This window comes from Catharus ustulatus, chromosome 9 (genome assembly GCF_009819885.2).
Source record: "Catharus ustulatus isolate bCatUst1 chromosome 9, bCatUst1.pri.v2, whole genome shotgun sequence".
Classification (NCBI taxonomy): Eukaryota; Metazoa; Chordata; class Aves; order Passeriformes; family Turdidae; genus Catharus; species Catharus ustulatus.
Window position 1 is genome coordinate 27715008 of NC_046229.1, and position 26766 is coordinate 27741773.

General features: G+C 39.5%; 1 protein-coding gene across 3 annotated transcripts in view; it reads right to left on the minus strand.

The window, feature by feature from the left end:
• LOC117000058 (BMP/retinoic acid-inducible neural-specific protein 3) overlaps window positions 1-26766 on the minus strand; it is a 194886-nt gene that overhangs the window by 63059 nt on the left and 105061 nt on the right. For all 3 annotated transcript variants that reach the window (XM_033067407.1, XM_033067409.1, XM_033067408.2), the window contains 2 exons: window positions 20763-20953; window positions 11403-11593 (listed from right to left, as the gene is read on the minus strand). In XM_033067407.1, coding sequence (XP_032923298.1) covers window positions 11403-11593; window positions 20763-20953 — 382 coding nt within the window. The remainder of the gene's footprint in view (window positions 1-11402; window positions 11594-20762; window positions 20954-26766) is intronic.

Consider the following 26766-nt stretch of genomic DNA (forward strand, 5'->3'; position numbering starts at 1 on the left):
GGCAAAAGTGTGGAATTGGGAAAAACCTGAAGGCTTTGGGATTGTCCTGAATAACACCATGGTGGTGCTGGGCTGATGGCTTTATCTGCTGATATTTGAGGTCTTTTCCAACTGTGATGGTTCTGATTCCATGAGTTCCTACCAACCTCACCCTCAAACCCTGTCCTGCAGCCCATGCTCCCACTCCCTGTATTCCCTACCCATTCTGCAGCCAACGCTCATTTCACCTTACAAAAAGAGTTGATCAAATAAATAGGCACTAAATGTACTTTCTATTTAGATGTGGATCTCCTGCCAACTCTCTTCTTTTTTTTTCCCCCCAGGCTTCACAGTTTTTCACAAAAGCACCTTTATTCCAGCACTTCCCTTTGCCACACAATAGTTGCTGCTCCACTGCCCTATTTTTGTCATTGAACATATTAAAAAACTCCTGCTAATGAGTGTGTAATTAAAAGAAATCAAATTTTCTGAGTGTTCCAAGCACTGATACTTCTCACGCTGCGGGCTAGATGAACATTTCTGAAGGAGGTGCAGACAAACCAGAAGCATTCACAATGTCACGGGTTGGACTCATGTTTTCAATATGATTTTTTTAATTGCCAGGAATCTAAAACAATACCTCAAAGGCATGACATATCTTCAATAGATTTCCTGGCAGCATAGGGCTGGCACTTCAATTTGAAGAGCCCCCTAACTCAGGAGACCTGGAAACACTCCCATCATATTTTTCTGTCATTTGTGAAATGGAAGAGGAACAGTAAACTTGATCTTTCTGCAAAAGAGATAATTGCAAAATTTCCATTAACTTCATTAGAAGGGAAATAGGGACTTCTTTCAATTTTCTGGGCAAGGAGATGACTTTGAATTTTACTGAATGCAGCACTAAAGCTTCCCAAGAGATCAGCCTAATCCTTCCATTCGCACTTCTTTGTTTCTGCACTCCCAGGAATTTACTGTGAACCAGACTGTTACCTTAAAATAAGAAGGAAATTGAAATGTATTCTCCTTACACAAAGCATTAAATACCTCAGAAATCAGAACGTTTCAGAACCTGGAAATGAACTCACACTATTTGAATTCTGCTCTGTTACATCTGTTGAAAATGCTATGATTTTTTAAGACTGCTCAGGTCTGTCTGATAGGGAACAATCCCCTCTCTACTCAAGGCTATTCCCCACTATCTCAGGGAGCACTATACTGTCTGCAAGCTCCAGGAGAATCCACAAGAATATTGGAACAAATCTGGCAGCACTGACAGCTCTGGCATGACAGCCACAGTTTTCCCTGTTCAAGGACATTTGAAATCCACTGCCTGTCCGATGCCACATTCCCATGCACCCTTCTGGATTGCAACAGGGAAGTTTGCAGGAAATGAGGTTGCTGGAAAACCACCCAGGGCAGCCATGCCAGAGCCTTTATTTCCTGCACTTTCAGAAAATCAAAGGTGCAGCAGCCTCATACAGAGAATAAGGACAGGCATTATCTCCAAAAGAACAGTTATCTCTTTTAATTAATCTTGAAGAAGAGATGACAGCGAAGTTCTCTTACAGAGAAATAACAGAGTTAGCAAGAATGTAATAAAAATGGAAGATTTTGTTTCAGTCTGCATTTAGCTACTTCTGCTCGCCCATATCTTACTTAAATTAACACTAATATTATTTTTTCTCAGCTTTTATTGCCTAAAGAGACAGCTGAACAGCAAACAGTAAATGAAATCTATATATTTGGTTTAAAAGATAAAATTAGAAACAGAGAGAACTGCAGATACAAATTAAAATAATATTTCATGTTCATAAAAATCTCAAGGTATCTGCAGAAAGCAACAGCAAAGATGCTAACCTAAGAAAAACCCAATTTCCAACTTTCCATCCTTTTCCAAACACAATTCCATTACTTTATAAAGGACAAAAGGCTTCAAAGAAATTTGGGGGTTCACACTGTACAGGTTAAATGTCTTCTTACATTTAACCCAACTGCAAAAGGCCATGCCAGCACTTCCTGAGAGTATTGGGTGCAGGATTTGTATCTTCATGGACCAGTTCAATAGGCAATGCTGAGGCCACTGGGATTTTTCACTGTGTTCACATTAGTTTCAACAAGACAGAATGATTTGCCTATTTATAAGACTCACAGACATTATTAGTCATAATAATACTGCAGTTGGATGGACTTTTTTTTTTTTTATGTTGGGAAAGTATGAATAGAAAATACAGTCCTTGCTAAATCAGGATGAAAAGTGAAAATGTTCCTTTTCTATTTGAGGTGTCAGGGAAAAGATCATCTTGATAAATATTAAAATTATCTTTGGATCATTTGGGAACATTATACCTTTAATGTGGTTAGTTTTTAAAATTATGTCTATACTATTTTTAAGAGAAAAAAAAAAAAATTAAAAATCCAAATTTGTGCCAAAGAAAAAATGTGACAGGTTAACATTAGGTCCTAAAAAGAACACAAAAGGGATTTAAAGTCTTGAAGCTTAAAAATCAAAATTATAAGGGCAAGTTAATTAATAACTCTATTTTCCATAGAGATTTTACCTTTGATTGTACATTTCTGTGCAATTCTAAAACTTAGCTGCACATTTCAGCACCATCTCTAACAATTCAACAATTTAAGCTGTTTCCAGGTGTTCTATTTCCCGGCCAGAAACTCCTGAGTTATTTGTGCTGTCCATGGCACTCCAGCTGGGTGCACCCTGCATCTCACAGGACATTTTTCATGTCCATTTGATTTTGCCATCAAACTCCCCCTCCTGGGGTTGTCATCCCAAGCTCTCACAAGGAATCACATCAGTGTCCATAACGTGGGTGTCTGCCTGGCTCACAGAGATGTGTGCAGGGATTTATTTTTAGGCTATATCCTCATTACTTCCCACCCATTTATTCCATCTGGTAAATGATTGTAACACATTTGCCCTTTCTGTCTCATTGGTACGGCCAACTCTCAATTTACAGCTTTGCTAAACTCTTGTTTTTACACAAGTGGTTTTTAGTGTGTTTTCCTGCCTCTTTGCAGACCTACTTACAGACCAGGCAGCTGCAGCTGATCTATAATTTAATCATTAAATCCCTATCAGTCGTTCAAGCTAAAGGGAATTTAGCTTTGCCGAATTTGTGTTAAGAGAACCAACTTAACACTGAAGCTTTAAACTTCATTTCATATGGCTGTTTCATTCATATGGAGAGTTCTGTCTGAGAACCTGGTGAGTCTCAATGTTGTTATTTCATGAACTAAATGAGAAGAAATATTTTAATGTACAGAAGACTGCTCTTAGAATTAGGCTCCGAGGGCAGCGTTACTCAGACTGACTGCTGAGCCCAGCTGGAAAATCCTTCACATCATCCTGATTCATGGGAATAGAAAGACCTATCAAATACCAAGACCTGGTCATTAAAACATACATGAATGTGTCCTACTATGGGTAGGAAAAAATATGTAGAATATAGAATATAGGATCTTGTCCAAGGGGTTTTATTCATTCCTTTCTAGTCCTCACATAGATGAGCCAATGGCAAGCGCAAAGAATGATGTATCATAAAGGTAAGTGCATTTCTTCCATCAAAAAAACCAGAAAAAGAAAGAGCCACAGTTCCTATGAGCACAAGGATCTAGAGAAGAAGTTCATAAGGAAAAAGAGGAAACCTGTGACAAGAAAGTAACACTCATTATCAGGACTGTGGAGCCCTGTGGAAGTGAAAGGACTTTGTTCTGCTCAGAATTGAAAAAATCTCAACCACCTGCATGTTTTACTCTACTTAAGTAGACTAAAACATGACGAGAAAAATATTTAAATGGTCCTCTTCAAACCATTTTCTCTATTACCATCAAGGTTTTATCATCATCAAATTTTACACATCAAGAATTTTATGAAAAGATGAAGAAAAAACATGGAATGATTTTTCATTTGCTAGACTCTATACATACTTGGAGAAGATATAAAATTAAATTTCCTTATAAATGTACATATTACTTGGGAGACTCCCATATCCTCCATTTGGTGGAATTATTACAAATGTTGGCAAATAATGAACTATTATAACCATGACACAAAAGGGCCTTTTTATTATTTCTTTTCATATTACTTTTAATACAATTCAAAGGAAGAATACCAAGGTCCATGAAATGTATTAGCTATTCTCTGGGAATGAAAGGGTTAAATTGGGCTATCCAGGGAGAGATAATGACTAGCAGTTTATCAGACTGGGAAGATGGTAGTTGAGGCTGACTTGTGGAAACCCTGATCTCAGTGATACCAACATGGAAGAAAAGAAAGTGGTGTTTATTCCTTGCATAAGGTCACAACCTGACCAGGAAAAATTAGAACCACTTTTTATTTTGCTTACTGGATTTTGCTGTAAAGCCTGTAGAACAGTGATGAAACTTCCAACCTTTCAGGCATTAAAGGTCTGAAAATAATGATCACTCCATAGTGTAGAAAGTGTCCTGTATGAATAATGAAACCTTTCTTTAACCCAGCTCTGCTTCAGCATGTAGAGGCATTATATGCATTAACTTGTAAGAGATTAAATTATAGTTTTGCTGTCAGACATGCAAATTCTGCTGAAGCTCCCTGAGAAGGTCTGCAAGGTAAAAATAACAGTGAAATGCAGAAGACAGCAATGATATAACTCTCAGTGCCAGTTAACTGTGAAGGATTCCCACACAAGAGATTATTTTTCACACTAAATGAATAGATTGAAGGGGATGATTGCAGATTGAATCATAAACCATAATAACAAAACATGCAAAAAAGTATTATGGCCAAAAATTCTCTAGGAAAAATAATATGAAAATGGAAAACTTTCCATAGCCTTTTATTATTCTCTAAGCTGATTTCTTCTGATGCAGACTCTCTATCCTTCTGAGATATTTTTTCTAATCTGACCTCTGTGTTCATACATGCTGTTTATACATGCTATCTCCTATTTCTGAGAGCTCAGAGGCAGGGAAAAGTTCTGTGAATTTTATAGTCCTTGCTTGACATTCTCTGACCTGCTGGCAAGCAGTAGCTGCCAATTAGAGGGGGGAGGATAGGCAGAATGCTGAAGTTTCCCAACCCATACACAAACCAGCCAGAATAAAGATCAAACTGAAATCTGTACAAGTCTGAGTGCCTTCAAATTCCTGCTGGAATGCTCTAACTACACTGTTCAATATGTTCACTGTGGAGCTCTCAATACTAAAACCCTTCTCCATCTTCTGGTTTTATTTACTTTAATTTCACTTTTTTAAGGAGGAAAAAAAAAATGAGTATGGAACATTTAAGGAACTGTAGTGTGAATTGTTTATAGGTTTTTGACAACTGTGATGGCAAGTGTTGTGTGAGTGCTGTTAAGGTTTCTCGTTTACATATGTATATTTATAGACTGCTCAGGGTTTGGCAGTCTTCATCTCCCTGCTTGTTTTTCACTCTTCTCTCTTGACTAAATTCATAACTAATAGAAACTTCAATTTGTTTTGCTCTATCATGCAATCTATTCTATCCTAATCTGTTGTTTTGTGGTGATTTGGGGTTTTTTTTATTAAGTGGACAACAGTTCCCCAAAATCTTTCCAAAATGCTTATCCAAGCATCTCTATTATGTGTTCTTGTATTGTATTGTATTGTTCTGAAAGCAGGGGCACTTTCCCCTAGCCCAGGTTGCCCAAGCTGATCTAACCTGGCCTTGGACACTTCCAGGGATCCAGGAGCAGCCACAGCTTCCCTTGGCACCCTGTGCCAGGGCCTCACCAGCCTCACAGGGAGGAATTCCTCCCCAATATCCCAGCTAACCCTGCTGTCCTTCAGCTTAAAGCCATTTTCCCTTCTCCCATCACTGCCTATTCTTGTCAAAAGTTCCTCTCCAGCCTTCTTGAAAGCCCCCTTCAGATATTTTAGGTTCTCCCCCTCCTTTTCTCTCACTCTCTGAATTATTGAGGGCCAGATTCTCACAGAAGCTGTGCTGCTTTACACCTGCTCAAGAGCTAACCTCTGTTACCTTTCAGAGAAAGCAGCCCTGGAGATACAGTTTAATTAAAACTCAACTGTCCAAATGAATTAAAGATTATTTTAATATCATCACCTTAAATTCCTCAATAAGATATGGAAATAGATACCCAACCTTTCACTTGGTGTATTCTTAGAATTAGAGAATAGTGCACACATAGCAGTCACAAGATACCTTGCTTTACCTATGGTGAATTTAATCCAAAGGTCTCCGGCAGTTTTCACATTAAAAAAAGTATGAAACCTCAGGAATTTAATTTTTATAGTGACACAAACACAAATCTCATCCTGTGAAGAAGAAGATGGTACAGAGACTTCTTAGCTATCTTTGGGCCATGCCCAAATTCTAATTGCAGGTCCCAGTCCTTCTGGATGAAATTATGATTAAAATTTAAATTTAAAATTCATACCTGGCCATATTAACAGTAAGCTGGGTTTGCAAAGCTCTTAATATTGAGTGAGATTTCTAAAGACCCAAAAGTTTCTAAGACTGCAAAAGTATTCAATTCTCACAGAAATTTCGGGGAAGAAACAGCATTCAAGATCATAATTCCTGTATTTTTCCTAACGTTTAACTCCCCCTTGGAAAAATAGCAAGCTTTGTCTTGTATGAAGGTATTCTGATTTCCCAGGGTAGTGGAGAACTTGGCATTTCATAATGGTCCTGAACAATACCTGTCCTTGGAAATCTGTCCTGTGGCTTTTCCTTGACATTTCTATGTCACCAAACCTACACAACAGGGAAAACACCAATTTTTTAATAAGGATCAATAGCTCCTGGCTCTTCGTTTTGTGTATTGTTACAATTAAATTTACATTTATATCTCATTTCTTCAATGAAATCAAAAAAACCCTGCTATCACAGGACTTTCCAAAACAATGTTTCTAGCTGTGATTTTATACTTTAAAGCTGTTGCTGGGTAAATTTTTTTTCCCAATCTCTACAAGGTTTCACAGCTGTACAGTCTTAAATTCCATCCACAAACTGAATGGATAAAGTGAGGGCAAAAAGGGTTCAAGATCTGGATTTCAAAAGCTTCCTCAAAATTGTCTGTTTATACAAAAGTGTGCAAACTGTTGAGATTTAGAATTTGCCAGAAATCTGACAAAAGCTCAAGGCTTTAGAGTATTTCAGCATTTCTACTTTTGATTATGGCAATTACTTGAATTCACAGAAAAACACACGCAAATAGGAGGTATAAAGGAAAAAAAAAATGAACCAAGCAAGTTTTTTCAGACAAAACAAAGAAAACAGAAAAATTAAAGTCTGTATTTCAGTCTGAGGTTTGAGTGAGAAATTATTTTTCATTACACTTAAGTTTTCCATCTAACAGCCCACCATGAGTCATTCACAGGTTAATTATAGATAATCAGATATAGTTACCACCACAATAGAACCCTGTTCTTTGTAATCTAAACTTCTCAGATAAAACAAAACACTTAAATCTCTCACAGCAAAGAAAAAAAGTGGTTTGGGGAAAGTAAAAAGCAAATTGCACAATAAAATTAACTGGAATTACAGGGCACGTTCTCAGGGATGTTTATTCTTTCTCACTCAGATGGAATAAATGGGCTGTAAATAGCTGTAAAGAGCTGGTGGAAAATTCAATTTATGCATCTGTTCTTCTGTTGCCTCCTGTTCTTTTGCTGCACTGTGGCTGTCCCAGAATTGTTTGGACTCTACAATAACACCTCTGCTGTACTCACCTGGCCCAGCTCCCACAAAAGGAGGTGTGTTCTGGGGTGGGAGACAATATCCTCCAAGAGACAGCTAAGGAACAGCCTCACTTCATTAATGGCAATGCTGTAACATAACTGTGTTTATAATTTTGCAGGATGCAGTGAGACTATTCAGTAATATTTAATTTACTGTTACCAAGGTGGTTTTTCTGTGTTCTGCACATTGGTTTGGACTCGTTGCAGAGGTTTGTTAGGGGCTGTGCTGGAATTAGAGCTCGTTGCAAACTGGAACCATGGTCATCTGAGAGGAGCAGAACTGGGGCTCAGGAAGCAGGGTGAAACCCAGCTGTGCTGTGCACAGCCCTCTTCCACCCACCCACAGCCACAAAAGTCCCTAATGAGCTGGTGGGAGTGGGGTCACAGCACCCAGGCAAGCTCAGCAGGGTCATTCTGCCAGTGGGCAGTGACAGGAGATGGGAAAAATCGCTGCCTTTATTTGTGTTCTGCTGCCTTATTTGTATTCTGCTGCCTTTATCTGTATTCTGCTCCCACTGCCAGGCAGGGTTTTATTAGACAGGAGCAGAGCACATCCCATCATCCTAATAGGTTGTTAATAAGGAGAACCAGCAGCCATCCCTGCAGCTGAAGAGAGCTTTTGGTAGGAAAACGCCTCCGAAATGAGCGTGCCAAGGAAGTGATGTAGGACATGTCATATTTCAAACACAACAGGCTGTATGCTCATGTAAATGTTATGCAAATGAGACAGAGCCCTCAGGCACCTGGTGAGGTTCCAGTGAGGCCCTGGAAGCTCCAAAGTGTTGGTTTAGTACATGAGCCTCAGCACTTGCGGTAAAATGCATGTGCAAAAATCATATTGAAAGAATGTATGTGTCAGGGGCTTTGAAATATATTAAATATTGATAGGCTCTTCCCATGGGCATTTTGATTTCCAGTCAGCAAATGTTGCCACAGGATGATGTTACCTCTTTTAATGTGGAATAAACAGTGGATTGTCTAGATGATGAATGCAGAACCTCCATCAGCAGAAGCCTCAATGCTACTTTTATGGATAATTATGTCATGAGTAGTAGGAGAAACAAAAAAATTACAAGAAAGGACACAGAATTAATGTAGCCTATGGTTTAGAAGACACAGCACGTGTGCATAAAAATTATCGTTTTTCTAAGAGAAAATCTGCAAATTTTTTCATAGAAATAGAGAAAAAAGAGGTGTGAGAGTGATGTAGTCTAATCTGAAAAGGGATGCTTATACCAACTAGGGGGAAAAAGGAACACATATTGGCTTTGTTTGTGGGGGGTTATGTGGTTTTGGAGGGAAGAAATAATATTTGTAATCTCTCTTCTGAAATAACACTGTAGAGGTGTCCCAACCATCAAGATAGCAGTCTCTAAGCACTACAATCAGAAAATATGTTGATGTGCAAGCAGTTATGCTATTTTTTCCTAACTCCTGCTGCAGTTTCAGACTGCCCATTGTCACAGAAAATGTGACAAACAGTAAGTCAAACAGCAAAGCAAATTATTCCTGTTCATTTTGAAGCCCCAAACTCCTGGAACTTGAGTGGCAGATTTCATTTGTGCACCAGAGTGCCCTGATTTAACTGCAAATGTCAGGGCTTTTGAATCATGTCTTAAGGCTTCTGTGCTCCATATCATATTTTTGTTTGGTTGGTTTATTTCTATTTTAATTTTTCCTAATAAATAACTATTTTCCCTATTCCCATATCTTTGCCTAAAAACCCCTTAATTTCAAAATTATAATTATTTAGGGGGAAGAAGTTTACATCTTCCATTTCAAAAGAGGCTCCTGCCTTTCTTAACAAACACCTGTCATTCAAACCAAAACAGGAGGGAAGGCTCTGAGGGTCACCCTGGTCCTTCAGGGTGTCTCTTCTCCCAAGCTAACCCTCAGGCTGGGACAGAGGTCTGGTTCAGCACCTGTATGCAAAGTACTCTTAACTCACATGTCAGTATATATGTTTCAATTAATAATCTTCAAATGTGCTACCTACACCCTGAATCTAAAACTTTACTTGATGGTTTTCTAGTTTAAAAGCAACAGTCTTTCAAAAACCTGTACATATAGAACCAAAAAAAAGAAAAAAAAAAAAAAAGCCTTCCTTGGCTGTTTTTGTGCTCCTGCATTTCAATTGAAATAGGTTTTTTTGTTCAAGTAAGTGTTCTGACAGTAGAAATTTGTCATGCAAATGTTCCTGGCCTCTCAATGAAAGTGGTGGAAGAAGCCAGGGTTTCATTTATCAGCACTGGTGCATCTGATGTGAGAAGCCTTTCCTAGAGGCTCCTGCTGTCAATTAAGCAGATCAGACTTGCTGCTGGACTACCATTTGGTTTGCATCCACCTCAGCAGGAGGCTGGAGAGAAATCTTTCATTTGTAGTGGCTGTAGAAATCTTTGAACATGCAGAAGGTTCCCTCTGTAAACTGTAGGTGGGCAGGGTTGAATTTTGCATCGTAACACAAATTTTCTTTAAAATATTTCAGTGGCTAGAAAGGATGGATCTCTTTCAGGTGGTGTTTTGTCTCTACATTTTTATGTTTTGTCACTTGAGTTACCACTGCAATCATCAATTATCTTCATATAGAAGGAATTTTTGCATGTGGATGGGGCCTTGTTTTAAAGGTTGCTGTACATCTACATAACAAACATTCAGGTTATGAAGATAAGTCACATCTGAGGGATGGGTGATACCATGGCCTGCAGCAAGAATCACAGAGTTTAACCATTTAGATTGAAAAGCCCTCCAAGAACATTAACCTTCGAACCACTCTGCCAACTAACCCACATCTCATCTGCTCATTTCTTGAACACCTCCAAGGATGGGGACTCCACTACTGCCCTGTAGGCACCTTCCAATGCCTCACCACTCTTTAAGGGAATGTTTAAGGATGTTCCTACAATCCATGCTGAACCCACCCTGGAACAACTGCAAGTCACAATTTTGTTTGCCCTTCAAAACTGGAAATAAACTGGGAGAGGATATTTCAAATGAGTAACATAAGACTAGAGATCTCCTCAGGAGGACACTTGTTGCTTCATGTCCTACCTGGGGCACCGGTCTTGGCCAAACATTCTCCAGTGCTAGGAGTGACCTACAGCAGTCAGCACAGAGGGTGCTTTGACTGGCAAACTGTGCTAAAACTAGTTCATAACAGAAAATAATACATCTCCACAAAACTGTAGAGCCAAACTGTTCCAGAGGTAAGTTTAAAAAAAATTTAGGCACAGGAGTAGAATAACTATATGAAGAAGGAAGAAGGAAGAAGGAAGAAGGAAGAAGGAAGAAGGAAGAAGGAAGAAGGAAGAAGGAAGAGAAGAAACAGAAGAAAAAGAAGAAATAGAAAGAAGAAAAAGAAAGAAGAAGAGGAAAAAGAAAGAAGAAAAAGAAAGAAGAGACATGTCTGTAAATGGATTGACTGATCGCACATTCATGAGGTTATCCCAATGATCAAACACTTCCACAAACACTTCTGTATCAATCAAATTATGCATCATTCATCACTAATATCTCTAGTACATCTTTAGACCCTCTTCCACGCTAGCATCTTCCTTATATAAATGGAACACATTGATTTGGGTATAAAAACAAATAAAACCAATTATTTTGCTACCAATTACTGCTCAAACCACACCTGCCCTGAGGAGCAGCTGGTGGGGCTGGGCCTCCCCTGGAGTGTGTCCTGGAGCTGTCCCTACCTTGATGGCGGTGGAGGCGATCTGGATGTGGTGCAGCCGGCGCAGGGTGCTGTCCCTGTCGATGAAGTAGGAGGCTGCCAGCTGGTGCAGGGTCTCCAGCGTCACTGCAGAGCTGTTGGTGCTGGGGTCGCTCCCTTCTGACCTCTTGCTCAGCTTCCTTTTGTCCACAAAAATTGTGAGTGACTCCTCTCCTATGCAGGAAACAGAAGCCCCAGCAGGCATCAGCAATGTGCAACAGCACAGAGAGATTTTGTAGATGTTCAACTTGAAGCACATAAAAAATGTGTTTATTTACAAGGTCACTTCATACATTCATTCTGTAGTGCTCTATGTTAGCAAAAAAGAAAATGAAAGCAGTGTAATACTTGAGATGTTTGTTTCCTTCTCTCCTAACACCTATCATAGCTGATTTTAGATGAAAGACACCTTGTTACACCTTGTTATGAGCAACCATGTGCTTTCTAATCAATTCAGCAGTGCCTCAAATCTGATAGAACAGTTGCCTTGAACCAAATTTCTGTAACTGAAAAATGTGGGGGTTTCAGAGGGTTGCTGTTCTTCCAAAAGAAAACAGAAGTGCCGGCAACTCGTGTTGTGGGTTTCTCACTTCCTGTCTTTTTATAGAGACATGGATAAATACTGTTCAATTCAGAAATTTTAATTACTGTAAGATTATTGAAACCCAAAAATCTGACTTGCTTAACTGAGTGAGCTCTTAGGAACATTTCCATAACACACCTACTGATACTGACAAATTTTCCATGTTTGTCATCTACTTAATGGATATATTTTCCTGTGTCTCAGGCTAAGCAAGAATTAATTCATTTAGTAAAGAGTTTAGGCAAAACCTTTTACATGACAAAACAAATTGGAAAAGTAATTTCTGGAGCCATTATTTTCTTCTGTGCAATTTATGTCCAAAATAAATTGGGTAGGAGATAATCGCCTCACTCTCTGAGCGTGTGTTTGGTAACCTGCATTCTTCAGCATTTAGCTCAACAATTGATTAATAATATCATTATACCTGGATTTTAGGTGCTGAACAACTGCACTGAGTGCCTTTTCCTAGTTCCTGGAAAGGAAGTTACCCTGCTAAGGTCTGACTTGCCACTTGTGCTACTTTCACTGCTCACCCATCTGCTGCAGTGGCACTGTGCCTGTGCAGAGAGGATGGGATGCCAACTTCAGATGGGTTTATGTGCCAAAAAGTAATAGCTGTAGGATAGAAATCTAGGATGAAAACATGACATCATCTTTGAAGGGAGCTAATCTTGGTGGTGAGCAATGCTAAGTGAGGAACATGTGCCTGTGTGCAGGAGATCACATTTTGCAAAATTTGTCTTTGGTTAACAAAAGCACACTCCTTGTTCCCCAATGCACGTTGTTTCCCAATCTCTCAGAAATTCTGAGGACAGTCAAGCCCTTCAGACCTTGCACAGATAAAAATGGCATTATACAGGAGCTTTTTATCTAATTAGACCTGCAGGGTTTGTCCAGAATATTCCTTTGGTCCTGGAAGGAACAGGTGGCTGTTCCAGCTGGAGCTTTCCTCAGTTTCCACCACTACATTTATGCTTCTCCTCCTACAGTCTCCTAATGGGTCATTATTTTGTACATGAAATCATCAATGCAGGGATTAATTGCCTGAAGCTCCAGAGAACCAGGAATTAACACAGCCTCCTTAAGTACCAGGATTTCCCCACCCAATTATTTAATCTTTCTGCTGTAATATGTAGACAAAGGTTCACAACTGCTGTGAGGAGGGAGCTGGGAAAGCACAGCAAACTCTAATGACCTGTCCCTTGAGAGAAATCTGCCATCAGAACCTGCTCTAGGTTTCAGCTTTGCTGGCATTTAACTATGCCATGCAATAAAACCTGACTTGTCACAACCTGCCTTGTGACTCCAGCGAGGATGAAAGATGTTCCTGGGATGAAAAAACGATGGAGTGGGCTGAGATTCGAGAGAGGGGCCGTGGGCTTTGTGCAGATGTTTGTAGAGCTGCAAAAACATGGCTTAGAACAGATATTAGGAAGAAATCATTCTCTGTGAGGGTGGTGAGCCCCTGGCACAGGGTGCCCAGAGAAGCTGTGACAGCCCCTGGATCCCTGGAAGAGTCCAAGGCCAGGTTGGACAGGGCCTGGAACAACCTATTCCAAGGATGCCTTCCAGCCCAGACCATTCCATGGTTCTGTGGTATCAGAAAGACTACATCAGAGCTCAGAGTGTGAATATTGTGCCAGCAGACAGTTCAGGCTGCACAGATTAGGTGCAAAATTTTACTAGGAGCTTTCTCTTCATGTTTTCCCCTTTTCCAGAGGTCCAAGATAGTTTGTTTAGATTAAAGTGGCTTTTGCAAGGTCTACTACATTTCCACTGAAAATATAATGAATTGTAAGGGCAAAGGAAACAAGGACTTAAAGCTGCAGAAAGCCTCTGGAAAGGATTTTAAAATATATGGTTTAGGGTAGGAAAGGACTTTTAAAGATAATCTAGTTCTATCCAAGCCATGGGCAGGGATGCCTTCCACAGGTTTCTCCAAGACCCGTCCAACCTGGACACTTCCAGGGATCCAGGAGCAGCCACAGCTTCTCTGGGCACCCTGTGCCAGGGTCTTACCACCCTCACAGGGAGTTGAGGGTGACGTTGAGATATTCCTAATATCTAATCTATGTGTCTTCTCTTTTAACTCAAAACCCTTCTCTTATCCTATAACTATCTGCCCGTGTAAAAAACCACTCTTTGTTTCATGAGCCCTCTTAAGTCCTGAAATGTCACAGCAAGATGTCCCTGAAGCCTTCTTTTCTCCAGGCTGAACAACCCCAGCTCTCCCAGCCTGTTTCTTTAGGAAAGCTTCTCCAGCCCACAGAGCACCCACTGCACCTTGTTCTCATGTAAACCCTTTTGATTGATCTGTATTAGTCGTTAGTAGAGATGGGGAGGTTCCTTATACTTCAACGGAATTCTGCTAAGTTTTATTATTAAAACAGAGTTTGTTGGGTTTGGTTCACATTAAAAAAATTCCCATTCCCTGCTCCCCAGGAGCAGACAGCAGGACTGGCATAAAAACTCCCGTTTCAAAAACAAACTAACAAACCTTGAGAAAAGACAGGGTTGTATGTTGTGATGCTTTACTTTGGTTAGAACATCTCAGGAAAAGAACACTTGGAACACGCCAGAGTTATCACATCATCCTATTTGTCATGTCCTGCTTTTTCCATGGCAGTTGTTGGTGGGTGTGTGTCTGGCAGGGAGGATCCCTGGCACCCCCAGCCCTGCAGGTTCTGTCCCCATGCCCTGACAGATACCTTTGGGTTTTCATTCTTTGCAACCAGACTGAAATGGCTTTGAATATTTTCATGGCATCTCACACAAGATCATCATCAGCATTCCCAGGCATTGTCCTACCAGCAGGTGCCATCAGGGGCAGCTCAAAAATATTTGCTGCCCAAAAGACTGTTCACAGAGTTTTTCATCTGTCAGAGTTGATTGAGCTCTTGCTAGAAAAAGTGGATTGCCTCATACATCAGCATCAAGAACTTCAGGGTTTGGGAAATAACACTGCCAACTCTGATTTTGGGAAGACAATTTGAGTTTTAAGTTCATTTGGAGAAAATTAAACCCACGCCAAAAGACACTCTTTTGTCACATTGAAAACATGGATGAATCTTGTTTTTCACTGGTGACTGTCTGCCACTGTAAAGCAGGCTAAGAAGACATCCAAGCATCAGCTAAAAACAAATGTGATTTAGAAAACTGTTCAAGGTTATGAATTTTAAGAACTGAAAAGGAGTAATGACAGTGAACACTTACAAAACATGATTATTCAGCATCAAATCCTCCCAGCTGTGCTTTTCACAATCTCTGAAAGCAGCATTCGGTCTGCTTCCCAAAATTCAAGAGACAGTGAACTTCATTTTCTCAGGTTAAAAGGAAGTAGCATGGAAACACTAAGTTGTGCTCCCAAAACAATGCCCGATGGGTGGTTCTGGAAGCTCTCAGTCATTACAGGGATTTTTTATTTCCGTGTGGGGCTGTCACTGACAGAGAATCACTGCAGGAGCAGGGGACTGATGGTCATGCTCTTCACTGACCTTGCCACAGAACTGTCCCTGCCAGGCCTGGAATATGCAAGCTTATAATTTAACTCCAGTTTTTAATTCTTACTGGGTTTATAAGAACATATTGTCCATTATATGTACTTATAAATTCTGCTAGCTCCCAACCACACATGCTGTTAAAAAAAAAAAATAGGTATATGGAAATTTTCCCAAATATACAACCACTCTCTGGCCATTTAGAATGTAAGACTCCTAAATAAGAGTTGCTAAGTGGCATTCAGAAATTGGAAATAAATTTTGTGTTTGTCTCAAGAACATAAAAACATATTCAGGAATTATTTAAATTTAAAATGCAAATCTCCATCAACATGGTGGAATTGGAATAATGCAGTAACAGCTGTAACTAAATATAACCAGCTATTGAAGGAGTAAATATATTTTGTTATACATAACAATACATATTCATATGATTTAAATACTAAGTGCTATTTTCTGCCTCAGTTGTTGAGAGCTTATTTGCCTGTACCCACATCTTTGGAATAATAAAGGGATTATAGGCCCTGATGTTTCATATTTTCATCTGTGGACTGGGAAATGGTAGGAAAAAGCAGTGATCCAAGCAGTTCCCATCACTTCATGCCAGAAAGAGAGGAAACAGGAATTAAAGGACAACACTCCAAGGTAGCTATAGCTGAGCATAACCCACAGATGCCTCCTTGGAGCTCTCTCTTCATGCACATAAATGTATATTCCACAGGACTAAGGGTCTTTGGCCTCTGAACTCCTCAAAGGTTTCTGATTAAATAAAATACCTCAGCTACCACCTAAATAAGTACACCTAAATAAACACACCAGCTTCTACTAGCTGGTAGAAAATCTATTCCTGTTTGGATCACCAAAGGTACATTAGGGTTTTAGCAGGTCATTTTCCCAAACTTAAGCAGATGCTGATGGAAATGCAAAGGCTCAAAAACTATATAATTTAATGTCAGGACAGATGTGGTATCATTTCCATGGTTCAAGTGAATAACAGTGCATGTTAATTCCATACACACCATCTGTTTAAGGATTTAAATTTTTTCTTCATTAAGAGAGGAAAGAAAGTTAATGTATTTCATGCATTTTCCCTCCCCTTAGCTTCCATGATCTTAAATGCTGGGGAATTTACATATCCGGACAGGGGGTGTGATTGTTATTTGCAAGTCTAATCTAAAATTTCCAAGTTTCTTTCTCACATCAGTCATTTGAGACTGTCCTTCCCTTTCTTGCCAACAGTTTGTGTTTTACCTTGAGAGAGTGTTATGGAAAGCAAAGGTCATATCAGCAGTAAGTGCTAATAAATCCTTCAGAATTCATTGAGATTCTCTGTTTTACACCACCTGGCAATTTCCCCCATCCCTGCAGACAGAATAACAGGCAGCTCCAGGGGAATATTAATGTGGGGCAGGAAAGCTGGCACTCCTGGAAAAGGAAAGGTGTAACCATCACACTTGCGGGGCTGCAATCAGTGGAGAGAGGCTGGGGTCGAGCTGATCTGCCCACACCTGTTAAAACTGTCTGTTTTAAAGACAAAACTGCCTCTTTTCCTCTCGATTCACAAAGCCTTCAGCAACATCAAGGGCTGTTTCCTGACCCAGAAAGCTGAATGGATTGATGGTCTGGTAATGAACACCTTGAGCAAAGATGACTGACAATAGCAGTAAAAATAAATGGACCTGGAACATTTCAGATGACCACTTAGACAGTTGCCTAAGGAGGTTCTCCTCTCACGAGAAGCTTTGGCTTTGTCCAGAAAATTGGTTGATTCAGAGCCCTTACCGTGTTTCCATGTGCAGGAGGACTTTCTTGCACAGCCAGCTGTCTTCCTCTTGCAAAGCACCCAAATCAGCCTCACTTCACCCAAATGCCTGGAACAAGAGCCTATCATCTCATTGTGGTGTGCTGATTATCCTCATCTCCAACACTATTGCTTTGCTAAATGGCCTTTTCCCTAGGAACAGCATTAAAGGAATGTCTCTAATGCTGGAGGGATTCGGTTTTGTCCTCTCACACTCATCCCACAGCTCCGGCTCCTAAACTCACATCTGCTTTTTGCAGCCCATTAAAGTGTAGTTCCTGCAAACTGAACCATCATTGCATGTTACTGGGGCCAGGCAAAAGAAAAGTATAGATGCAAAACAAAAGGAGGGAAAGTACAGTAATTTTACGACTATAAGGCGCACCCTTTTGACTAAAATTTTGAGTGAAACCCAGAAGTGTGCCTTATAATCCGGTGTGCCTTATATATGGACAAAGTTCGGAAATTTGCCAACCCGGAAGTGCGAGCCGCGACAGCGCCGAGCCGCGAGCCAAACCACACCAGCTGCGATAGCCGCGAGTGAAGCTGCGCCAGCTGGCGCCAGGGGCGGGTGGGAGTGCCGGGGCCTGCGGCATGGGGAGGGTGCCTGGGGCTGCGTTTAAAGGCTACGCCAATCTGTGAAAAATGTTTAAAAATTGAGCACCTGCCAGTAAACTCCACGATCGCGGGATTCCGTTACTAATTCGTTACTTTGTTGCATGCAGATCCTCGCTGCAAAAAAAAAAGTGCGCCTTATAGTCCGGTGCACCTTATATATGGACAAAGTTCAGAAATTTGCCGACATCCGGAAATGCGCCTTATAATCTGGTGCGTCTTATACTTGTGAAATTACTGTAATACTGAGTGCCCACTCAGGGTCACACAGGGTCCTCCAATCATGCAGCTCCTTGTGGATTTTGGGCTTGTGTCACAAGGAGATAAAATTTCCATAATAAAAGCAGTGAAAATGTCACTTTCCACGTTATCTTGTGGCAGCAAGAAATATAGAACTTTCCTCCCTTAGTTCTCATTTCTGAATGCCCTTGAGCAGTGTATTTCTGTGTTTGTGAATAAAGACTGGGGAATGTTTTACAAACAACCATGTGCAAAAGTTCCCTTTATGCTCAAAAAGGGATCTTTATGGAAACCAAATGGTCACAGAGGCACACAAATCTTATCACAGCATCGTTCATTTGCCAAGTCTTCCTTTCTGTCCATGAATACAGATGATTGGGGATTCATTAAATAAAAGTACTGTGCACATTCAGTTTGGTCTTCTGCTTTTAACAAGCTGCATAAGTGACAAGCTTTCACAATAAAACAACTTGTAATTAAAGGGAAAGTACTAATACATTATTAAAATAATTTAAAAATCTAATTACATTTTAATCAAATGTGGACAAGCATCTGTGGGAATCCCCATTCAATCCAGCCCAAAAAATGAGAACTAACACATCCAGGAAAGTATGGGTTTATTAGCTACCTCATGAAAGCTTTCTTAGAAATTACTAATTCCCTGTAATTATTGTAATTGAATTGTAATTGAACCAATTTTTCAAAGTATTCAGCACCCATCCAGTGATAATGGAAGGCAGCAGGTATACCTCAAATCATGCCTAAAAATTGAGATTAGGGACCTAAATCAACCCCCAAGTTAATACAAAAACTCCCTTTGACTTCATTAAGCAGTGGCAGAGCCCAGAAGTCAACACTGTCCCCCTCTGAGTGAAAATTTGGGCAGGGCTGTGGCAGCTACTGCATTTTGGAGTCTTTCTGAGGTGAGAAAACACTACCCTACCTCAGCTTCCCTGCAGCAAATCCTGAGGCTTTGGGGAGAATACTGAGTGTCTAAGCCAGAATTTTCAAATGTCCTCGAAGGAGATACCATTAAGCTTTAGTTCTACTCATGTCCAGACCTCCTGGGAGTCGTCAGCTCCACGGCTCTTTGGTGATCAGTGTGACACTGCTGCTTTGAATGTAAAGACCAGCTGTGGTCATGTTAGACTGTTTTCCTAGAGCTGTTGGATCCAATTTCACCTTGACACTGAATTTCATCACATGGCTGAGGAGGTACTGCTCTTTACATTAGTTAATAATTAGCAGAGAGGTAGCAATACTGAAAAAGAATTTTTACCATTGGATAATCCTTGCAGTAGGACACATGCTGCAGCCAAGGCTTTAATTCTTATGCTTATATTTTAAGAAACATTTTCTTTCTCTTCAGCATTTAGTTTTCCTATTCAAATGTGCCACATGTTCTAGTCTCAAGAAATCAGTCATTTTTAAAACGTGTATATTTGCATGCAAAAATAAAGTAATTAAAAGAAATTCAGGGAGTTTTGTTACAAATTTCTGGTCAGCACATGTAAATTTTTCTTCAAATTCTAATGTAATGCTGCAGAGGTACTAGTTCCCAAAATAATGGTAGAAATACGCTCTTTATTTTTTAAAATAACTACAAGACAGAATTTCCTCTTTTTCTAGGATGGTCTCTGTCTAAAGGAAGCCTCTGAGCCATTTGGATTGTTACAGATCTCAGCTATCAGCCAAGAGAGTCTAGGAGGGCTCTCATTTCCTTTACAAATGGCTAGGATTCAGTTATGAAATGTATTAAAGAGAACCATTCTTCAGGTGAATAAAGGATTTCAACAAGCCTGTCCTGCTGGAAGGACACTCAATCACCAGAATTATCTTTAATATTATTGCCCACGACGGGACAAAGCTGCATTTCTAAAATGTCAGTTCATTGTGTAATGCCTAGATGGGTAATCACAGGTACTAATTATCTTTCATTCAGAACAATTTATGCTCTCCTTTGAACATTAGGCCTCTTCACTGGATTTCTTCAATCCATCTGGTGACTGGATCCCAATTATCCATGGGGCTACCCTTTCCAGATTAGTCTGTGGGGACTGAAAGATGCAGATTCCATTAAGTTAATGGGAATGACACAGCAAAGCCTCATCACCCCATTTTGAAAATGCAGTCCCACTGGTTAAATGAAGACTAATTCTTAAAAGGGCAGAGTGACAATATAGGAATTTTCCAACGGACAAAGTAGCTTAAAAGTCTCATAAATTAGGAGATTTGTTGGAAATACTTGATACTGATTTTCTGGCTTCCTTTCTGCAGGACTGCAATGGACCCAGATACTTCTGTAAGCTGTTATTATTAAATTGTTACAAGGACCACTTACAGAAAAAAATGTCACTCTCCCCAATGACTTCAGTGCAGAGAAAGAACCCCAAAAAAACTAGGGGTAGTACAGGTAAAGCATCTCAGTCTTGGCAACTGGATATCTTCTCTTTTTGTACACAATAGAGAGAAGGAGCCACAAAAGACAAAACCTGCTGCCACGGACAGCGCTGCCCATCCTCGCGGCTGGGAGGAGGAACAGCTGTGGCCAACACTTTTTATTCTACTCACACCAATATTCCCAACATTCCCAAGAATGGGCCATACCTCCCAGGGTAGCTGAGAGCAGGAAATGTGTCCCATATTTCTTGATGAGGTTTTCTGTGATCTGTTGGAGCGTCGGGCGCCGTCCCAGCAGCCTTATGTTACGGAAGAACTCCGGGGCAAGCGGCAGTGGGGAGCCCAGGAAATTTCTTCTTTCCACAGCAAGATTGTTTACTTTCCAGCGGCCAAACTCTCTGCAAAACAAAGCAGTTCTCGTTCAGAAATGTGTCATCCAGACAAATGTCCTTCATTTGCAAACGACTCTGCTCTGCTGAGTAGCTGGGGGCGACTCACTGGGAATTACAGCGGACCTTGACAGTGATACTCTGTCATGTGTTATAGACAGGACAAGCAACGAGGGTTATTTATTAGAGGTGGAGAAAGTACTCCATAATAAAATAATTGTTGGGAAAGAAATAAGTAGAAACAAAGCCACTTAGATTGCCGCTGCTCCTGTTGGTTTTGTGCGGCCTCTGACGCTCTAAAACAACCTGATTTGGCAGAAACTGAAATGAAAGCAATGATTGCCCCAAATGTGGACCAGTCGCAACAAGTATTTTTGTTGGAACAAGGTAAATTTTAAAATCATAATGAGAAAGAGTCCGTGTTCTTTGTCTTTTGGTGTTAAGTCACTTAGGTACAGAACTGGATAAATTGGAAAACTTGAAGAAACACTGTTACACCACATTTTACCTTACTGTGATAATTCCAGCTTTTTTATACTTTTGGCATCCATTTTAAGAAAATACGGAGACAGAAAGACTGATTCCTAAAAGGTGATGATCAATTGTAATTCAATTGTGAGAGAGATATAAGTGAATTCAAAGACTTGCCCCTTTCCCCTCTCCAAAATAAATCAATGACAGCAGGGAAAACAAACAAGCTCATTGCACAGCAATAAACACATCTTTTATTAATTTACTTGCCAATTAAGATATCAGAGAGAGTTATTAGTGAGAAGGACTCATTGTCCTCAAATCTAGACAAGACAGGCAGCCTTGGCAGTAACTCACCTTTTCCCAGATAGATCAAGAGCTGTTTTGGTTACAGACTCTGAGAATTAAGTGCAAGTAACCTGAGGAGTGCCTTAGCCACCACTTTGTTGAGTCTTTTGTACAGCCACATCAATTAGGACAAGACTGTAGAAAAGCAAAGAGTTTAGGGAGCTTGCAAGATCCTACTGAAGGTCCCAGGTAAACAGAGAGAAATGCTCACATACAAAAGTAACACAGAACCAGAAATCAAAGATGCATCAAAAAAGTTAAAAATAAAATAAAATAAAATAAAATAAAATAAAATAAAATAAAATAAAATAAAATAAAATAAAATAAAATAAAATAAAATAAAATAAAATAAAATAAAATAAAATAAAATAAAATAAAATAATTGAGGAATGCCAGAAACAAAGAGTTGCCTGAATGACCAGGGCTGTGTAACATGTACTCAATACCAGGATTTTAAAAATAATTTTACCTCCACAGTTATTAGTAGAACAGAGATAAAAAAAATTTTGTGCAGCCCTTCTGCTTTCCAGCATCCTCCTCTTTCTCTCCAAGATCCAAGCTGCCTTGCCTCTCAGACACATTCTGGCAGATGCCATTTTTTAATCTAAAGCAAATGTGAAAAATGACAGTAGGGAGAGATTTCTGTAACTTAACTGAAATTTAATGCAATTTACCAGTCAAGGGCATGAAGTTAAACAGATCCCCATAGTTTGTAAAGACTCTACACATCTCCAGTGTGCCTAAATTAGTATTTGGGAATTGTTTTCTGATAGGGGATTTTCCAGCTTAGTTGTCAGGTTTTGAGGTTTTATCTCATAACTTTTCTTTCCTTTTAGGAAACTATAAAACCTATAACTTCTATTTGCAACTTGTATGTAACTACTGTATGTGAGTACAGACAAATGAAAAAAAAATGCACACAAATATTTTTTGCCTGTAAAGTGAAAAAATCCTCATTTTGTATATTGATCATATTAATGTGGACACTAAAAGCAGTGAATAATGCTGCACTTTAAATGGAATTCTGAAGTGAAAAACAAGACACCAAAAAAAAAAAATCAAACACAAAACAAGCTTCCTATTTTTTGTTGTTGGTCATATTTTTCATTTTAGTACATCAGAAAATATTGGTTAACAGTTTGAAGACTGCCAATTCCAATTTCTGATTTTTAGAACTCTTAATGCATGATGGGCAAGTGAAAAAATGCTCTAAATATTAGATACATTCTGTGCAAGTAATTACAGCTCTTGTTTGAATCCCCTCTTACCCTTGGGCTTCCTCTCTGCCAACAGTGGGCTCAGATATTTTGTCTTACAACCCTTCACCACAAGCAGCAAATCCTTTCTTGGAAGGGTTAAACTGGAAATAATGATGACATCCATAACAAATTCAGGAGAATTTTCTAACTGAGGTTGCCCTGACCTACTACAAATCCTTTATTGACTGAATCCAAGGACTGGGTTATTCTAGCACTAAGAGAAACTCACTTGACTTAAACAAATTTGAGTTCCTCCCACAGTTTTTGCTACAGAACGATTTGTTTTGCTGTATGCTTAGAGATTAAGCAGGCAAATGCTTTTGTTAAATTTTTGTCATTCTTTTTTGGTTCAGAACATATCAATAAGAACATTTATTAGTGCAGCAACTAATTGTGCTTTGAAATTCGTTCTGAGGAATCTGGGGGAGTAGAATGCAGAAGATGGAACCCTTTTAAAAAGATGACAGTTTCATAATTGTGCCACAGACAGTGCTGAAGTTTTCCGAGGTTTTAGAAAACAGCTTTTCTATTTTGCTGAGGTCTTTCTTAAATGAAGTATTTTAGAAGATGGAGAGATGAAGACTTAAACTCTCTGGGAGAGACAAGAAGAAAGCTCATCCCTGAGGGTAAAATAGGGATATAGAACACTAAAAGTGTCTGCCTGTCTCCAGGAGCAGGGACACCTGGATCTGGCCAAGCAAGGAGTGATGAGCAGCTTTCAGGGCTGAGGAAATATTTCAGACTTCAGGAGGAGCTGGGTTTATGAGAGTAAAGTGTAGGAGCAGGCTAAAAGCTGGAATTAAGTTCAGGGTGAGGGGCTATGGTGCATTATTTCTGGCATGCTGAGTGAGGACGTTTACACAAATGTTTTCTGGGTCACTAGTAGCTCCTAAAATTAGAGCTGATTTCCCTTTTTAGCAATTTCACTCTAAGTAAAATCATATCCTTTTCTTCCTTTTTATATGACCCATAAATATGTCTATCTATATACCTATCAATACAATTTATGGTTTAGATCTTAATTTCACTTTGCAAGCAGTGCTTTTCCCCTTTCTTTACCTGTTTTTCTTGTAGTCTCTCTAACACAAACTCTCCAGCCCCAAACATTTTGTTTTGTTCCCAATGTTCATTACTCTAGTTTGAAAATCAAGCTGCTGCCCATTGCCAAAGGCAGACCAGCAGGTCTGATGGAGTTAGTAATCTTACTCTGAGGAAAGAAAATGTTGCTTTCCAGAGTCACTGAGTTCTGTTCATCATGGAATATTCCCATGGAATAGCATGGCATCAGTGCTGGTTGCTACTCCAGAAAACTGATTTTCCACTGAGAACAAACTGGGGCCATGAGAAGCTTGCTCTTTCCTCTTATTTCTCTTCTTCAGCTCTGTAAGAGCCAAGAGCAGGAGTTTCCATGGTACTCTCAAGGAGCAAATGGTAGGTGCTACCCCCTGTGCTGCCCATCTATTTCCAGCCTGAACAACGTGATTGAACGCATGGAGCTATTTAGTGCTCCAGGCAAAGCCTGCTGTGGAAAAGGATGATGGCTCAGGGTCCCCAGGCTTGCACAGGAGAGAGGAAATCAGTCAGACTGGTTCCTAGGATGAAGCCTATAATGGAATCATGTTATTATCAGTAGTGCCCCAGACCATGGGTAGCATTCTCTCCATCTTCCCTGATATCAAGATTTGCATGTTCTGCCACAAATCTGATCCCTGCCTGGTTGGCTGCCATGGACATGGGAACCCTGGAGCCCAGCAGTGCTGGTTCTGACCCAGTGGATCACAGCCTGTCTCCTACCAGTAGTTCTGCTGGGGATGCTAGGTTGAAGAATGATTAGCCAGAGAGTCACTGTGGGATTGAAAGAAGCACAGTTTAAAATGCAGTTGTCATTTCAACACTATTTCTTTTATTAATGGCATTAAAAGAGGTGTTTAATCTCAGGAAACCATTAGTGTTCTGACAGGAAAGACCTGTTAGTAAAGTACAAGTTTCGGACAAATTTTTATCTTCAAAAAAGCTTAAATTGTAAGTGGATCTGAAAGAATCCTAGGGCAGAGGTGAACAAGGGCTGTCAATGTCTCTTTTGAGTTTCAAGCCATAGTTTTTTTTCAGAATGTGTACATTAATTATACACCTGCTTCTATCCCTGTATTCATTTCAATACATTTTGAATCCTATGGCATGGGGAGCTATGGAATGCTCTGCATAAAACATCTAGATAAAGGAAATTTTAAAACTGCCATTGTACTCTAAAATGGTAGTGTGAGAAGATTTGAAATGAGAATATAATCTCTTCCATTGCAGTGACTGAATCAGTCAATAAAGAGATTAACTGTGAGTTTGATGGATCCTTCCTAGCTACCTAAGGTCAACCACACACAAAATAGAGCCCAGGCAAAATTAATAATGTTAGGCCTCATTTTGAGGAATTTATTGAGATTTATAAATCAATATTATTGTTGGTAAACTTAAATGTTATTGAATAATATTGTGGCATAATGTGGACATCACTCTTGGAAAATAAATTTCTATAATTTCTAATACAAAAGAACTCTTCTGTGTTGCTTTCTCTGAAAGTCTTCTAGATGAGACACCTTCACTCTTGGACAGTGAGAACATGACTGCTTTGGATGGGCTGGAATGGCAGTGGGAGCCTGAATCCAATGCTTTCCCTTGTGGCTGCAAGTCCTGATGTTGGCAGAGCAGCTCATTGAGAGAATGCATGGTGTTTTTCTTCTCCTACCTTGTTTAAAACCCTGAGGATTCGTAATGCCTGAGGCCATGGTTTGAATAAGGTGAAGATGAGATGAGTAGTTTCATTTTATATTAAGTTTCTAACTGCTAGCAGCGCCAAAAGAGGGAGTACAGAAAATATTTGCTATGGAAAAAAAAATGTCTAGAGAGGATTCACCCAGATGTGGACAGATCTAGTATCAGATAATATCCAAGACTGTGTTATTCACAGATTGTCAAGTGAAAAAACTCTCCTTACCAGCATAAGGTCATAGAACTTTCAATGCTTATTGCAGTTAAACAATGGCCAAAATGCTTCTTATGGTTGATTTTTCTATCCAAGGTGGAAAAAAAAAGGAATTAGTTACATTGTGGCTGAGCAGCCTCCTGAAAATCTCTACCTTTATACAGAAACATGATAATAGACAAAAACATTGCAATATGAGCAAAGTAAACAGAACAACCTCCCTTGAGGAAAAGAAGCAGGACCTGATAGTGCAGAGCACATCTCATTTGTGTCCCTTAACATTTTCAATTATGTACATGTGGTGATCAGAAACAAAAACATTCAAGATACAATAAACTGCTTTTAAACATATTTACCCTCGATGAAATGGAAAGTATTTCTTGATCATTAACTTTAATTAATTGTCTGACATTTTGCCAAGGTCAAAACAGAAAGGTTTACTGGACATATGCATTTCTTCCCATAGTATTGCTTTTTACCTTACAGTGAATAAGCACTATCAGTAGAATTTCTTTTTATCCTATTATTTTTTTATCCTAGTATTTTTTTTTCCTTTCTATGCCTTTTTCACCTTATCAGTTTCCTAGCATTTGAAATTCTACTTCCAGAACTAGAATTCATCAGTATCATCTTCACTATCTTCTTGCATTATGCATATGAAATACTTGGAAATGTATTAATGAATTTCAATAAAAAGTACATACATTGTACCTAGAGTGTACTCAGATATATTTCTTTATTACGACTACTGATAGTCAGATTACTGT